The sequence below is a fragment of the Chionomys nivalis genome, chromosome 5, assembly GCF_950005125.1.
Source record: "Chionomys nivalis chromosome 5, mChiNiv1.1, whole genome shotgun sequence".
Taxonomy (NCBI): Eukaryota; Metazoa; Chordata; class Mammalia; order Rodentia; family Cricetidae; genus Chionomys; species Chionomys nivalis.
The window spans coordinates 27,011,808-27,029,043 of record NC_080090.1 but is presented as its reverse complement, the minus strand read 5'-3'; the positions used below and the strand labels follow the sequence as shown (position 1 = coordinate 27,029,043).

Here is a 17,236-nt window from a genome sequence, read left to right as displayed (position 1 = left end):
ACTGTTGCTGAACTTTACTGAGCCTTTCTCCTGCTCTCCTATGCTGAGCTGGTCCCAATCCTTCCACCCTAGCCTGCCTAGAGTCTTCCTATGCTCTGTTCATTCTCCCTGGACACTCTTCCCTAGTTTTCCAACATGGGTCTATTTTATCATCAATGAATTGGTTGGGGAAGTCTCTCCCCGACTGCGCCATCTGCCCTCACTTTCTCTCTCTGCATCTCACTCCAGTGTCTTGAGAACACTCAGTACCGGACTCTGCTTACTGTGTCTGCTGTCACTGGGATGGCAATGAAGTGACCCATATTGAGAGCTGGTGCGTTTCTGGTTCGGAGACACCTTCCCAGATTGGGACCAACGCAGAAACCTTCACTGCGGTCTTCCTGGGACTCACGTTGCTCTCTGCCTTGGGACCCATAACGGCCCACCTCAGGTGCTCATTACAGAAGGGGCAAAGCGAGGTGCAAGAGCTTGGCCTAGACCAACTTGAATCCAGGTTAATTGGACTCCAAAGCCTTTATTCTCAGCCTAGAAGGCATTCTCTCTTACCAAAATAGGAAAGGAATGGGCTCCTCATAACTCTGCCCCCAGGGTACCTCTAGTAGGCCATTTGTGTATTACAGCTGGGAGAGGCTGAGGATAGAAATGGGCAAACACATGGCTGCCCTTCAAGGCTCCTGGCAATAATTAGTACCATCATACAATCCCAGGTCACAGTTTCAACTTATATTTCAATATGATAAGCAGAGATACAAGTCTATAAAAGGCAAGAAAAGCTGAAATTTTACATATATGTGTGTGTATACACATCTCTATATATATGCACACACACACATATACACACACACATATACACACACATATACACACACACATATACATATACACACACACATATATGCATGTATGTATGCATGCTGTAAAGCTTACACAAATTTGGTCCCAGTCCACTAGAACCTGAAACCTTTCTGAAAGAGTCTTTTCTTGCTTGTAAGTTTCAGCTAGCAAATGTATGGTATGGCCAACAAATGATGGATAGTAGGAAGGAGCTAAGGGCTGAGTTCTTTGGCTGAAACCATAGACGCAGGCTTCCCCTAGTTCCCTTCTGTATTCTCTGAGCTGGAGCTGACGACCTTCCTTACTGCCTCTTTCTTTTTCTTCCTAGGAAATTCTAGCTCTTGGATGTTTATTCTTGCCTTTAATGTGCCTTTTTGAACTTCATATATCATGTAAGAGAACAGAATCAGCAATCATCCAGTAATTACCGAGTAATTAATGCTGAAATTAGCCACCTATTACAAATGGTCTGCTCATTTTTCTCTGTAACATCAATTTATTTGCCTTGTTTCCTTGTAGCATTCCTTCTGTGAACCCTGGGCTACAGCTGCTCTGGGTGATAAGCCATAGCAGCCCAATACTTTGTATTCCAAAATCTCTTGCTTAGAGCTGCCTTGCCACAGATGAAGAATTCCATATTGCACTTTACAATGGCATCTGATGCCAGAGCCCCTAGAGTGCGCCTGTGGGAGCAGACCCTTCTGCCTACCTCACATTGCCAGGTTCTGGTCCTACCATTGCTGTGGTCTGTTGTTGTGACGGGGTCAATTCCCTATGTATCACAAGAACATTACCACCGTGAAGCAGAGTTCCTATGCTGATCAACACAACACCTGGACTCTCAGTCATGGCCATGAGATCAGAAGAACAATATAGTCATAGCCAGAGCAATGCTAATGGTGGTAAGTCTGTTGTCATTTCCTCCTTGAAGGAGTGGGGAGGGCCTTAGACTTTCTTCATCTGTATGCTAATCATGGCTTCCTCTTGTCCCCAACATGTCTGTGGTCTTCGGGAGTGCTAGAATATACAGGGGGTGTAAGGTTCACTGTGTGTTAGGATTCCAGTGGTACAAATTTCACAAAATTCACAGTATGTGTGTGTGTCTGAGTGTGTGTGTTTGTGTTGAGAGCTCAAGTGGGAAGTAGTTTTCAATGATGCAATTCTCCGAGTCAGAATGTTCCTTTAAGTAACTCCAATATGCTTTTTGGGTCATTAAACGGACGTGGGTAGAATAATTTCTTTGGTCATTACTATCTATTTCAGGTGAACAAACTTCTCTTTGTGTCTCCCCTGGAAGTCATATAACATGGGTTGTATAGCTCCTGCACATATTTCTAAAGATTCTCCAACCTCTTAAGTAGGATAGGCTGAAGAAGAGACAGCCTATGTCTAGGGGTTCTCTCTTGTTAAATACAGGTGATCATAACATATGGCACACAGTCGTTCTGTGAGGTTTTACAGAGGCATGCCATCTAAGTGGTGTGGGTTTCACCCGGTGCAAAAAGCATCAGTTGTTCTTAACTGCTATGAACAACAGCAACACGGTGATCTCTGTCTGAATCACATACAAGTCCTCACATCCTTGTGTGCTTACAGGAACGACTGTGTGCAGCCATTGGCCTAGATGCTCTTTTCACATTGCCTGTGCTGAGAAACTAAAATGGTTTAACTACGCCTTTTCTACCCACAGCCATTCCAATGGCCTCAGAAGTATAAAGCGTCCTTGGGGTTATGAAACAGTTGGAAAGGGATAATGAGATTAAGAATTACTTCTTGGAAAAGTTTGGGGGCTGGACCTCCAAGGAGGGCTTAGGCTACCAGTTCTATTTCAAACAAGAAGAGAACAACCTCTAACCTCTCCAAAGGGGATAAGCTAAACACACAACTGGGGGAGACACACAAGGCGTTTCGTTTGGAGCGCATGATGACTGAAAGGCTGAGAAGTCAGGACTGAGCAAAGCCTTTGTTTGCACAGCTGGGAAACACTCCATTAACTCCGGCTTTCGAAGGGAGATCAGCGTGCTCATTACAGATGCTGGCACCCTGCACACTGGAGAAGGTTATCGCCTCTTTATAAGCTATCTGAACCTGCCGACCATCTTTGCTGTTGTCCCAAATCACTTGTTTATGCAATGGTGTGAATTCAGCATTTCAAGCGCCCAGCCTGTCTTCAGTGGCAGGGATTGTTTTTAACATCTTTAAAATGGCATGCTTCTTTGCTTCATTAGAACTAGTCCCCTTAGGGCAGGTCCTACTTAGGCATAAAATGAAATAAACCAATATGCTCCAAGTCTCCCTGGATTTTGCCAGCCTGGTGAAGAAGACAGAAAACTAAGGCTCATGAATGTCCCCCCCCCACCCACCCAGGGCATGCGTTTCCTGTGAAAAGTACCTGAGGCCTACTGGCTATGAATGGTTTCCATGGCTATCAGACTTCTAAGAAAGATTTTCTGCCCAGACAGTAGGTCTTTGAACACTAGAGATCCAGGGATGGCATAATGGCTACCACTCCCCTCCCCTCCTTTGGGGTCACTCTGTGGTCAGGCAGCTCAACCTGTCAGCAGGCTTCACTTTGGCCTTTCCCTGGTCTGTTCAACTCCTGGATGCTGACAGTTCATTTCACTGAAGATCTTGGTTGAGTCAGTGCAAAAACACGCAACATGGGTGGGTGGGGATTCAGACCCTATGTCACACGAGAAGAAAATGCTATGCTGGCTCCATCATGTAACAATCCTAGACCATAAACAAAGATTTAATTAATGACCATAGATGAATACTTCCTCACTGAACTTACGTGGCTAAAAACCTCATGACTGACGCAACATGAAGCCAGTGTTTACACGGGCTCAGATGAGCGGAACCTAACGCTGTCATGGTGAGGGAGACTCCAAATCACAAAAGGAAAATTGTTGGGAGCCATTGATTGTCATGCGACAGCATTCTGGCAGAAACAAGGGCTTTCTTCAGGGGCTCCCAAGGCCTCTGCAGATAACAGCTAGCCTGCCTTCTGTGGATTTTCTGAACTATAAACTTTATGGGCTAAATTCCAGAGCTAGGTCCTGGCTTGATTAAATTGTCTTTCAGGAATATCTCAAAGATTCTGGTAAATGACAACAAAAATGAAGCAAAGAGACGGTATTTGTTGATTAAAACAAAGTTCCAATTTGAAGGATTTTCATCAGCCGGACACAGACAGTAAAAGCAATCGCCCACGGCTAAGAGCCTACTAGCTACTGGGGAAAATTGCAATCTGGTGTGGCATGGACAAAAATAAAAATGCTTTTCAAAATAAAAAAAGAAAGGAACATTTGTTTGCCATGACCACAGAAAGAAAAGAACTGGGAATAACTCAGTCTCTCTTTAAATGTCAAGAAAGTTCTAAGCTGTACAGAGAGACCTCTGTTGTCAACAGGAGTCTAGGTTTACTCAATCCCCGCATCCCATGCCTCCTCCATTCCTGCTGCACCTGCTCTGGAAAGGAAGCCAAACATGTGACCTGGGACGAGCAGGAAGACGGACACTTTCATGAGGCAAGGCAAGCAACAAACAAAAGAACTATACTACGTGTTACTTCAGAGAGTCAAGGAAACACAAATGGTCTCCAGTGATGCCCTTCATTCTCTGAGGTGAGAACATTGAGATGTGCTTAAAGATTATTCTAAACAGAAACGGGAAATAAAAGACAAATCCAAGCCAAAGCACCACGTGAGCAGCCTGCTTGCCTGGCTCTATGAAGCTCCTCTGTCCCCGTTGGCCCGGGGCTTACCTCTACACATGCCTGATGAAGTGACCACGGCTGGTGACAGAATCTTTTCTGGGAAGAGGGGTTGGAAGTTAGGAGTTCAGGTTTGCTGGCCTGTGTCCAGGGGAGAAACTATCAAATCTACTGTGTCTCCAGCATAGGACATATTGGACAAGAGATAGGTGCAGTCCAGGAAGACCATCTCAAACCACACACATCTACAAAGCAGGGAAGACCTATCTCTGGAGAAGAATGATGTAGACATGTAAAAAAAATCTACAAAGAAAAGGGCAAACAAAAATACATCTTCCCTGCTCTTTAGTGAGACTGGACCTTCCTTCCCACTTAAAAGTTCTGAGTCACCCCCTTCTTTTCCCAGAACATTCTTTTCTTTCTTTTTTTTTTTTTTCCAGAGAAACAACTTTGGTTGCTTGAAATAAAGTTGTTTTCCTTAAGTGAGAAAAGATTGCTTTTTAAATAAATAAATAAACTTTAAAAACTGTAGCAGAGACCTTTAAAGCTCTCATCCCAGTTTTTTTTCTTCCCAGACACTACTATGTTGATGAATTACAGTTAGAAGACCAGTGAAAGGATGGGCCACCTACGCATCAGTCCCAGCTGCTGGGTAACAGAACACCCGTTTTATGAATATGAATAACTAACTTACTTTTATTGTAAGCCATCACAGGAACACCTGCTCGGAGTAAAGTCTGAGGCTGGGTTCTATCGGGTAGCCAAGATGAAGTAGGGGTCCAAGGCCACTCTGACGGAGTCTGTGGTCTTACAGAAGACGTAAGCCAGACCTAGAGGTCACTGGCCATGGGGACTCATGAGAGCACTCACGTTCTAGGAACAGGGCATGGCTCACAAGACCTAACTTCCTGCCTACAGAGTTTGCATCGGGCAGGTATTATACCACCCGCCTTCGGCGGGTAATGAAACCCAGTACCTAGTAAGTAGGTACATGAAGAAGGCTGGATTTAAAATCCAAGAGGCTGGATTTAAAGTCAAATCTTTCTTGACCATGTAGAAAAATGGAAGAAGTCCTTACTAAATTAGAAGGCACTGTCACTTCCATTCCTGATCTCTGCCCCAAGCATTGTTTCTGATACACTGCTGGGATTGGTAATAAATGGATTTCATAAGTATAAAAATCCATAAATGATTAAGTACCTATGAACTAGTATTGAACTACTGAACCTAGCATGCACCATTTCACTAATCCTTCTGTTTAATAAGAACCGACAGAGGAATGGGATACAAAATTATGATTCTATGGGAAGAATAAACACACGAGCTCCACTGCACAATGTATTGACTACAGTTAATGACAAGGTCTATATTTCTGAACATCACCCAGAATCTATGTTGAATGCTCTCAGTACAAGGACATGGTATGCAAGTAATGGAATTCAAATTTAATTGTCTTGATTTGGCCATTTCACAATGTATTTTTATATCATCATAACATCAAGCTCTATGCTATTTATTATTTGTATTTGTCAATTAAAAATTCAAAGGAAGAACGATTACTACTCCCATGCTGAATATTAAACTACTCATGCAAATTAAGGTTAATTTCAATAGTCCTGTAGTCAAAGCCTTGTCATTGAAAATACCAACCTAGAAATCCCAATGACTTCACATAGAGTCTTGGCACACATCTAGCGTGGGACAGGGCCATCTGTCCACTCACGCAGGGACCTGAGTGTGGCAAGCCTGGTGAATGCCATCTCTTACCTGAACCATGAAGCTTCAGAGTTCATGGAAGCTAAAGGAAGAGTGTGGATGCCCAAACAAGCTTCTAGATGCTTTATCTCAGATTTAACCCAGGTTGAATTCCTTCATACTACAAGAACCTGTTGTGAAGGCATGCTGAAAAACTGGGAATGGCTGTGGATGCATGGATATTTGGAGCACAGTGTCTCTGCACAGTTCTTCCTCCATGATTACCCAGCTACAAAAAAACTAGAAAAGGGGTATAGTCACTTGACTGGGACCTTACACTATAGAAACATAGTTTTTTGGGGAAGAGCTGTTTTACATCCCTGAAAGGCAATTTAGAAATAGATTTTATCTTACAATTATAGCCTCCTTGTTTGCTCTAAGTCATATGCAGAAGCTAAAGGAGTAAAAGAAAGTGTTAAGTAGGATATATTTATTTATATATTATCAAATAGGTAGTCTAATATTCTTACAGCACAGCAGGGTGACTACACCAAAGTTTTGTGTATTTAAAAATAATTAGGCAAGGGGATTTTGAATTTGTCCAACACAAGGAAAGTGTTTGAGGTGATGGGCATCATTTAAAATCTGTAACACCCATGTTAATTTTAAATTTTTTGAATGCTGATAAGTGAACAACAGCTGCTTAGAGACTTGGATTGTAAGCGGGATGACAGAATTAAAGCCACCTAGATACTTTAGGGATGCCTCAGTTATAAAATGAAAGTCAGAAAATGTATTGCTTTGGGGAAGAGGTTATGTTTTGGTTTCCACAGGATTCATTCAAGGTTAACAGTAATCAGTTTAACTGGGGGAGGACCCCTGAAAAATCCTGGCTACAGATATAAAAAAAAACAAATTAAATAAAACTACAGGATAGGTAATGTATATTTTACATGCTCAATCATAAAACAAAAAATTATCTTTGGCTGACTTGTGTACAACACACAGTTCATAATTGTGTTAATATAGATATGTATGTTACCTTTGAAAATTTGTGTGTTTTCAGAGCAAGGGGACCAGACAACAGTCAAAACAGGTATCCCAGGTGATCTGCCTCTTAGAGTGCTTCTGTTGCAGCTTCCTCTGAGTTATGCATCCAGAACAGCTTCAAGGCTGATATCTGAGTTGGTCCAGTCTCACACATCTTGTGCTTTCCCTTTGCACAGAGACTGGATAACAAATGGTATAACTAATTTTCCCAAGACTTGACCATTATCTCAATTTTCTCAGGCTCCTAAATATGCCTTTATCCCCAGACAACAGGAAACAATCTAGAGAACACAATGCCTACATTCTCAACAGGTGGGGTTTTTGGTTTTTCAGTGGGTAATGTGTGTTTGTCATCACTTAGTGGGGCTATAAGAATATAGGAATAAAAAAAGAATATAGGATAAATAACAACTATTAACTTCAAATATTTTACATTGGTATAGTTTTGATATATTGATATAAATTTAAAGTTATTTTGTTATACTCTATGTGTGTTTCTACTCTTGTTTGGGGTATTATGCTTATGAAGTTCATTTAAAAATGTAATGTATAATTAAGAAATGCAGGTTAGTAATTAGTCATCTATAATAATCAAACAAGAAGTCATATTAAATACGTTTTCAAGGTTAAGAAAATTTATTTAGATTGATGGTCTTCAGAGACCCACAGAATACGGCATTAAAGTCACCTTCCTTTAGGGCTCCGTCTTTTCCCCATATGTGTGCCATGCATTCTGCATCCCGGAGAGCAGCAATCAGAGTGCAGCATGGTTGGGAGACTCACCTTTGTTGGCACAGGCCATCCACTTGAGATTGTCGGCAAAAGCAGCTTCCCGTCCAATGAGGTATGTGAAGATTCGAACCTAAAGAGAAGATGGACATATGGTGAGCTGTACCGAGCTTGCGCCATCCTGTGCAGACCACATGCATGCCCAACACACATGTGCTCTACCTCCTTCCTGCTCCACACTCCCCATCTGTAGAAACATATTTTAGACATTTGAAGTACAGTCAGCTAGAAATATATTCAGGGGGCCTTTGATCTTTGTAGCCATATGGCATAAATGGTAGTTGTTTTTCGGCAGGCAATGTAGGGGCAGAGAAAAAAAGCCAGAAGTGGGAGAGCTGGCTGGGTTCCATGAGTGGAAGAGGATCACCCAGGTCTAGACCAAATCCACAACTGTTTTCCTCATTCCCGCAGAAAACCCAGACGGTGCTGTTCCAGAGAATAAAAACACCACCATGAGAGCCTCAATATTTCTCCCCAGCAGAAAGCACAGGCTGGGAGAGCTATGTAACTCTCCACGGGAGCTGGTAGAACTTAGGCCATTAACTGAGACAAGAGGCACTGCCTGTGGCCAGGAGACCTACAGAGTCCCTCTCTAGTTATCTGATGGAGGAGTTGCTTTCATTTAATAAAGAAACTGCCTTGGCCCATTTATAGGCCAGCCCTTAGGTGGGTGGAGTAAACAGACAGAATGCTGGGAGAAAGAAGCTGAGTCAGGAGTCGCCATGATTCTCCCACTCCAGACAGAAGCAGGTTAAGATCTTTCCTAGTAAGCCAGCTTGTGGTACTACACAGAATATTAGAAATGGGTTAGATCAATATGTAAGAGCTAGCCAATAAGAGGCTGGAACTAATGGGCCAGGCAGTGATTAAAAGAATACAGTTTCCGCGTAATTATTTTGGTGCATAAGCTCGCCATGTGGGCGGCTGGGTGCTGGGGACACAGCCCTGCCGCTCGTATTACAACAGTTATCCTAAGATCTTTGCTCCCAAAGAGCAGAGAACTTACATTTTAAAAAAGCTATCACAGTTTGCATTGCTTTCTCCCACTCCCTCTCCCTTTCCCCCCCTCTCCTCCCCAGCCCTGTCTCAGTCACAGCTCCTTGAAACAAAGCAGGAGTGCCCCCACCCACCAAGTAGTACTAGATGATCAGACAGAGGGAAGATGAAGAAGAGGCTGAAGCACCCTTGACACAGTCTGGAATGACAGGGGAGGAGGACAGCACTCCACAATCCAGGACAACCTCTCTTGGTAGGCCAAGTGTATCCTCTGAAGATCACGGTGTGGCATTATATGAAGGAAATCTGACACACAACATCAAAAGCTTTACAAACCATGGTCCCCTCAGCCCAGGCAGCCTGGTGGGTCACAGGACTACTGCTCCTCCCCAGCCTTGCCTAGAGTTATGGTTAACTAGTAACTCCTGTAGTCTGGTCTAGAAGACACGCCTCTTCCATTAGAGTCCACTTTCATGGGGAGAGAGCAGGGACTATGCCACCGAACTGTGCCACCATGGAAAGCAGAACTTGGAACATTATTATCCAGTGCCTGAATGAATGGGAACTTACAAAGGCTCACAGCTAGGAGGACGGGGGTTCCAGGGTCATTCTGAACCTCTTCCAATCAGGGCATATAACACAGAGGCTAGCTTTTGCTCATGTTCTGATTCTAACTGAAAGAAGACCTTAAATGCATATTATGTCAACAAAGCCCCAGTTTGTCCCCGTGTGTCGGAAAGACCCTTTACACTCTCCGCAGCTCGTGCACAAGGTCTTGGGGGGGTGGGGGATGAGTTACCACCAGATGATGTGGAAGTCCCCTCAGGAACTCCTCCTACAGCCAGACCTTGATGATGCCACCTCCCCCTGCATCTCATTTCCACATCACCCTGCTCAGAAAATCTGGAAGTGGAGATAAGCTCTCCAAAAGAAAGATGGACAGATGGGGACAGGTAGAAAGAAAGAAAAGAAGGAAGGAAGGAGGGAAGGAAGGGAGAAAAGAAGGAAGGGAGGTAGACAAACAAAAAGAAAGAGAGAGAGGAAGGAAGGAAGGAAGGAAGGAAGGAAGGAAGGAAGGAAGGAAGGAAGGAAGGAAGGAAGGAAGGAAGAAAGGAAGGAAGGAAGGAAGGAAGGGGAAACACTAGAAGATTTTAATCTCCTAGAAAAAAAATTAAAAGCAAAAACCTAACTTTATAACATAAAATAATAGTAAGCACCGCCCCCTGTCAACAATCTGCCCCCACTGTTCACTTTTCCTTATTGGTCACTGTGTATACTTAGCTGAATCTCTCTCATTTAGGGGAAACTAAAGCCCAATTAAGTACAACGACTACCTTAGTTTTGTCAAGGTCTGGTCTCAGTGTGGGTGTTTCCCCTCACTGCCCTGAGTTGCCTGGTCTGTCAGGACAGAATTCCCAAGCAGCTGAGAGTTCATGAGAGAAATCACCCGCAGGTCCAAGGTCAGAGTCCAGTTCCCTGAGACAGGGCTCATGATCTTTCTAAATCCTTTGCTTTGATTTTAAGTTGAAGTTCTTTAAAGGGTAAAGACTAGACTGGCAAAAAAAAAAAAAAAAAAAAAAAAAAAAAACAACTCACATCTTAACAATTTCTTAGGCTGGCAATGAAGAATAAGAAACGGCTCTTAGGTTGTGAAGTCATGTGTTTCATCTTTGCAATCAAGGACTTCCGGGGAAAGCCGCAAAGGTGCCAGCCTTTGTGCTGTCCGGATGAAGAGGCTAAGCAGAAACTCTTTGCTCTCGGAGGTATGGTTCAAACCCCGGGAAAGGCTCGAAGTTGCTGGCAAACTTGTATGGTTCCTGATCTCAAATGTGGCAACCTACTTGGGAAGCCAGTAGGATTGTGCCAAGCTTCACCTCAGACACGATTGCTCAAGAACTGTGCTAACAAGTAGTCAGTACTGAGAGCCAGCACCGTGACTCCCACCTCCGCCGTCAGTGCCATCATGGATCAGGTGCTCTGCTGAGAGGTTACAGGCTTTCTGTTTGTTTTGTTGTTCTCTGTTTTATTGTATTGCTTATGAAAGAAAATCAGAATCACGTTCAGTATTTCCATTTATGTACAATGTTTGGCTCCCAGTGGGCCGACTCCTTATCTGAATAGAAGCAGCATGGACAAGACTTGCTATGTCTCTGCCTAGAAAATAAACATAATCAGATGATATTGGGTCTCTGCCCTGCATTTGCTCACAATACTGCCTTTCAACTGAACACAAAAGGAAAAGACATTTTACTTCAAAGTGTAAAGGATTTTGGAGAGCAATTTAACAACATCAAGAACATTTTGTATTTGTAATTCTTTTGGCCAAGTAATTATACCTCTAAGCATTTATCTTACAGTCAAGATTGTAGGCAAAATGCCCATGGAGACGAAGAGTCAATGCAGTTGACAGGAAGTGGGAGAACACTGGCGGGCGCGTGCTTCGCAAACACATAGTACAGAGTACGGGCATGCTCACCTTCGCTACATGATGGTCAAAAATTAAACCCTTAAGTGTTTCCCAAGAACTGATTGGCTAATAATCAGGCATTGAGATTTTGTTTTTCTAAGAGAGGCTCAAATTTTTACCTCATAAATTGTGTATCATTAGAATGAGTGAATGAGTTAAAAATAAGTAACTATTGCTTTAATAATTAAAGTGCATTTTCAAAGAGAAAAAAAGTACCGAAACTGAAAGTTCTGGGTGAGGGCAATAAGAATAAAATTGGAATGAAAGCCAAATAGGAAATGTTAACGTGTCAAAATGCGGGCTGCTTTCCTCTGCTGTTTTTTTAACTAGTGTCAAACCTCTCAGTGGCACAGCCAAACACTCTTCATTGCCTCCCTAACAGATTATGTAGTCTGATGTGTTTGATTTCTACCTTTCTTACGAAGTGCCCCCAAACCAACTTTCACTGATTTGCTGTGAGCTCCACTGTTTTCTCGATGTAGGAAGGAATTTAGCAGAGTTGGGTCCGGCTTAATGTTGAGAGCCAAGTGAACAGCATAGATGGTCACGAACAGGAGCCATGGTACAGGCCAGGCCAGCCCATCAGGATCTACTGTGCCACTCCTAGGAGCCAGGCCTCAGCCACAGGCACACAAGGCTCCTCTCGTTGTCACAGGTCAAACACAGGGCACACAAGTGACTGAGCCACTGCACTAGTTAATTTGATCTCTCGCTTAAATTGTTGTCTACAACAATTTAGCTTAATAAAGTGTTTGAATGTAGCCTTTCAAAGTCACTCCATTTCATCCAAAGGGAAACAAACAATATCAATCCATTATTTTCAAAACTAAAAGTTATGCTTATATTTGACTGACACAGATGAAGCACATGAGAAGCTCTGAGGGGTGCTGAGCTCAATGGCCAGGACCGCACTCTTACAATCCCAGGGGCTGGAATAGTAGGATGGTAAGTTCAAAGACAGCACTGAGAAGAAAAGGAAGGGAAGGAGGAGGTGGCGAAAGAAGAGGGGAAACATGGATGCTCCTATTCCCCTTACATCAATGAATCCAAAATTCTTATTTTTGAAGGAGGGAAAGGGAAGTGGTTGCAATGGGATTCCACATCCAGAGAGGAAGCTGCCACCCCACACAGCACAAATAAAAGGGACAACTTTTCAGTCTTCCGAGTCCCTGCTACGCATCAGGGACCACTCTGTGAACACAGAAAAAACTTCGTGGAGCCTACATTGTCTTGAGAGTAAAATCAAATTCATAATAATGCCCATGCGTTTGCTGGCTTACAGGTTATGGAGAAAACAGAGCAGGGAAGATGGTGGAGGAAAAGGGGAGTTGCTGGTTTAGGAAGGGAGGCTGGGAAAGATGTCCCAGTAAGGTGACACCTAGGCAAGGATCTGGACAGAGGGGAGGGAGGAGGGACTATGACACAGGGCAATGAGAAAGGATGCTACAGTGAGATGGAAAAGACAAAGATGCTTGAAGTGATACTGAACACGCCAGTGTGACTGGAGTCGTTCATCAGGAGGGGCTGCCGAGGGCTGAACTTGGAGAGGCAGTGGCACTAGGCCCCATTAATCCCACGGGTCACTATTAGAGAATGCTTTTTGTTTGTTTGTTTGTTTTAACAAGGTACACAATAGAGGCCTGGTACAGGCTAGCACAGTGTGAGATGTTCCTTTGGAATGTAGAATGGGGCATAGTTCATGGACACTTGTGCTTAACCTGGCTACTTATTTAAGTGTTTCTTAATGTGGTTACAAGTCTATTCACATTTCACACAAGAACAACACAGTTAGAACCTTGACACGGGGGCCGGGTTGGATCTCTCTGGCTGCACTCCTGTAGTGTGCTCTCACAACTGAGAAGCACAGTTCTAGTGAGATACAGATTTTAATAGACCCTAAAAGCAGGCCACTGAGAGGTTCCAGGTAAAAAGGACAATGACTTTGGGCCAGAGTTGTTGGACAACACTGAGTACAAGAACCACCAGAAACATGTATTGAAAACTTGGCTGGTGGCTGGCCACCTGAAGCCCAGGTTAAGTGTGTGCCCCCCCCCCCCGCTTTTCCTGCACTTCCCACCGTAGGTCTAACATGGAAGAAATCTACCAAGAACACATGGCCAGAGTAAAGGGATACGGGACCTGGGATTTAAGGAAACGCTAGAGTCATTTCCAGAAAGCTGTGTCTATCGACTGCCAAGTTGTGTCCATCTAAACTCCAAGGGTTTTACAATGCAGTGGCTGGTGGCCCGAGATGACATTTTAACACTGTGTCAGTGTAAAAGGCGGGAACGGCAGACACCAGTGAGCCTTGGCAAATGACGAGAGCACAGCAAGCCGACGACACGTGCTCCTCTCCCAAGAAGGGTGGGTATGGAAGCAGCAGTGTGGAGACACTTGTGCTGTGTATCCCCCAACTCCCCACTGCTCCGTGAGAGCATACCATCCGCTCTTGCCTCAAGATGCAGTGGAGATGGGGACAGTCGCTGTCCCACATACATAGAAGAGTGTTAACAACATTTGCTACAAGCCCAGGCCAGGTACTGTGCATGTCCACATTGGTAGGTCTTAAACTGTAACTAGGGTTTTGTGCTCAACTCTTTCAGTTGCTCAAAATGATGAGTAACTGCGGATTTTAGTAAAACTGATGTCTTTCTTCATTTTTGTTTGTTTGGTTGGTGTATTGATTTTTTGAGACAGGGCTTCTCCTTACAGCTCTGGCTGTCCTGTAACATGTTTTGTAGACCAGGGTGGCCTTGAACTCACAGAGATCCACCTGCCTCTGCCTCCCAAGTGCTGGAATTAAAGGTGTTAGCCACCACCCAGTGATATCTTTCTATCTTAAAGTCAATTTGATGTTATTGAGCGTGTTCTTAATTGGTACTATCGCAAAAAAATTCCTTGATAACTTCTATTGCTATTTGTTCATTTTTATCATTTATGATACCTCAAAGCATTTCTGAATAAAACATTTTATCTCTAAGCAGATGATGAGGGATGAAACTCAATAGCACACACACACTCACACACACAAAGGATTCATAAATCACTGCCGATGTTATCGTCACAAAAATGCTATGAGAGGAGAGAGAGGCCCAGAGAAGAGTGACTCTACAGGAAACAGTTATATTGAACAGAACGCCTTTTAATCTTGAAGCCAACATGATCATCTAGAGGACGAGAGAGACAACTAAGGTAATGTTGTCCTGAATGGCAATAAAATGGAATAAACTGAATTAGATTACAAAAGTAATAAACTCTCAACAAATGAATATCATAGATCATTATGAAAAATGGACTGTCACTTTAGGGATGCTCCAAGGGTCTGCATAATATTTTTCTAATTTCTTTTCTCCTAAACACAAATGTCTGATGCCTCATGTGTGGTAATGAATATATTTCCATTCAGAAAGAAGTGTCATTTATAATCTTCTCCTAGTGCAGGGGGCAGACAGTTTAAGCTGAGCTCCTTAGCCACCTATCTTGTCAAGGTGAAGGGTATACTCAGGCCCACTAGTGAGCCTGGTACAGTGGGAGAGAAAGGAATCTAGCTATGGCATCTTCAAAGGAGGGCAACACAATTTATTAGATGGTAGCTGCAGGGACCTCATTAAGGGGCCAGAGCAAGTGTGTTAACTCCAATATTCTATTCTCTTTGTTTAAAATATTATTATATATATTTTTAGGGTCCTGAAGAAGTACTACAAAAGATCACGATCCATGTATGCAATAAACAAGAGTGTTTTTATTCCAGCATGCTAGGGCCTGCTATCCCACTGAAAGGCAAGGTGGCGAAGACCTCAAGAGGGACATGTGGGCTCCTTTTAAGCATACCCAAGGGAGTTTTAGGAGCAATTAGGTCATCTAGAACATAACTGGCTAAGCAAGCAGCAGTTACATTAGTATGTTTCTAATTGGCTGAGGTTTAGTTTTATCATCTTTGGTCACATCTGCACATACTTGGATGAGACTCAGAAGGGGGCTGCTGTGAGGCTGACTTAGGCCCTTTGTGTTTTTTCTCTCCCTTAACCCTGAATGGAAGGGTACAGTAGATAATTGGCTCTTTATTGGGAGAGACACCTGTGTGTTCTTCTCAGAGAACTGAAACATAAATTCAGTTGTAAAACGTGGGAGAGTTTAACCCCTTCATTTAAATGCAGGTGTGCATGTGTATATATGTTCAGATGTATGTGTGGGCATCCATGTGTGCACGCATGTGTGTGGGTATACATACAGAGGCCAGAAGTTGACTACTGATATCTGCCATGATGTCTTTCCTGTTTAGTTACTGAAGCAGGATCTCTTGATGGACCTCATTGGCTAGTCTAGAGAGCCAGTTTGTCCTGGAGATTCCATCTCAGCATCTAGAGTCATGGGATTACTGGTAGGCCCTGAGTGAAGGGGAAAGGCTGGGACTTAAAAACCTGTTATAGTCATTTCCAGAAAGCTTTGCCCATCAACTGCCAAGTTGCACTCATTTTGGAGACAGGAGATGACACCTGCAGTAACAGTATTATTTCTAAGCAAAACCCAGCCCATCCTGACAAAGGGCAACACCTGTCCTTTCAGCAGGGGATTTTGTTTTTGTTTTGTTTTCTTTTTCGAGACAGGGTTTCTGCCCTGGCTGCCCTGGAACCAGGTCTTGTAGACTAGACTGGCCTTGAACTCAGAGATCCACCTGACTCTGCCTTCCTAGTGCTGGAATTAAAGGCTGAGTCTCCACCACAGGGTCAAAGATTTATTTATTTTTATTATGTATACAGTGTTCTGACTGCATGTTTGCCTACAGGCCAGAAGGCGGTGCTGGACCTTACTACAAATGGTTATGAGCCACCATGTGGTTGCTGGGAATTGAACTCGGGACCTCTGGAAGAGCCACTAGTGCTCTTAACCACAGAGTCATCTCTCCAGCCCTCTTTCATCAGGTTTATAACATTCTCTGCTCCATTGCCCAGCTGCCCTAACCTCCCAGGACCCGACTATGACACTACTTGGGACAGCCCTGCGTCCCAGGGCCCAGGGAAATTTCTACATCATCTAATTCTAAACTTACTTCCACTTGCCTCTTTCCCCAATAAGAATTGCAGGAGAGGCTCCCATGTTCTGCATCGTTCTCTTCAGCTCACTCAACATGTTCTTGCCTCTGAACGTCTCTGTGTGGCTCTTCATCACAATGTAGCAACCACACCATCTACCAACCCACAGAGACCAAGGCACAAGCTACAGACCTCCTCTAAATCACTTCCACAATTCCAGCTAGGATCTATGAGGTTCAGAAGTCCAGTCCCCCAAATCTCAGAGTCACTTTCTCTAAGGACTTTTCTCTAGATCCCAGGTTGAGGACTCTTGCTTATACATCTTATATTCTGTGCTACAAATTCCTCCCAAGCAATGTGTATTCTTTGGCTAATTAATATGGAATCTCATTCTAAGATGCCCCCCAAGGTGAGGGAGAAGTTCATTGGCTCACCTGCCCATTCCTTGAAAGAAGAGTACCAGATGTCTGCCATCATCAGATCTAGAAAAATTACTGCAAATGAGGACTTCACGTGGAAGGGACAAAATGAGATTCCAGGAGCTGAGACAGAATAGCACTGCAGTAAACGCTGGGGTTTTTGATGCACCTCACATGTTGGAAACTTTGTAAGAAGACATTTTAAAAAGCTGGGATAGAATGGATTTCTATTACATTC

General features: G+C 43.5%; 1 protein-coding gene across 2 annotated transcripts in view; it reads right to left on the bottom strand.

Annotated features, from left to right (window-relative positions):
- The window catches only part of Cacna2d3 (calcium voltage-gated channel auxiliary subunit alpha2delta 3), an 840,411-nt gene that overhangs the window by 278,721 nt on the left and 544,454 nt on the right, over positions 1–17,236 (bottom strand). For both annotated transcript variants that reach the window (XM_057770101.1, XM_057770100.1), the window contains exon 12: positions 8,078–8,156. In XM_057770101.1, the coding sequence (XP_057626084.1) occupies positions 8,078–8,156 (79 nt within the window). The remainder of the gene's footprint in view (positions 1–8,077; positions 8,157–17,236) is intronic.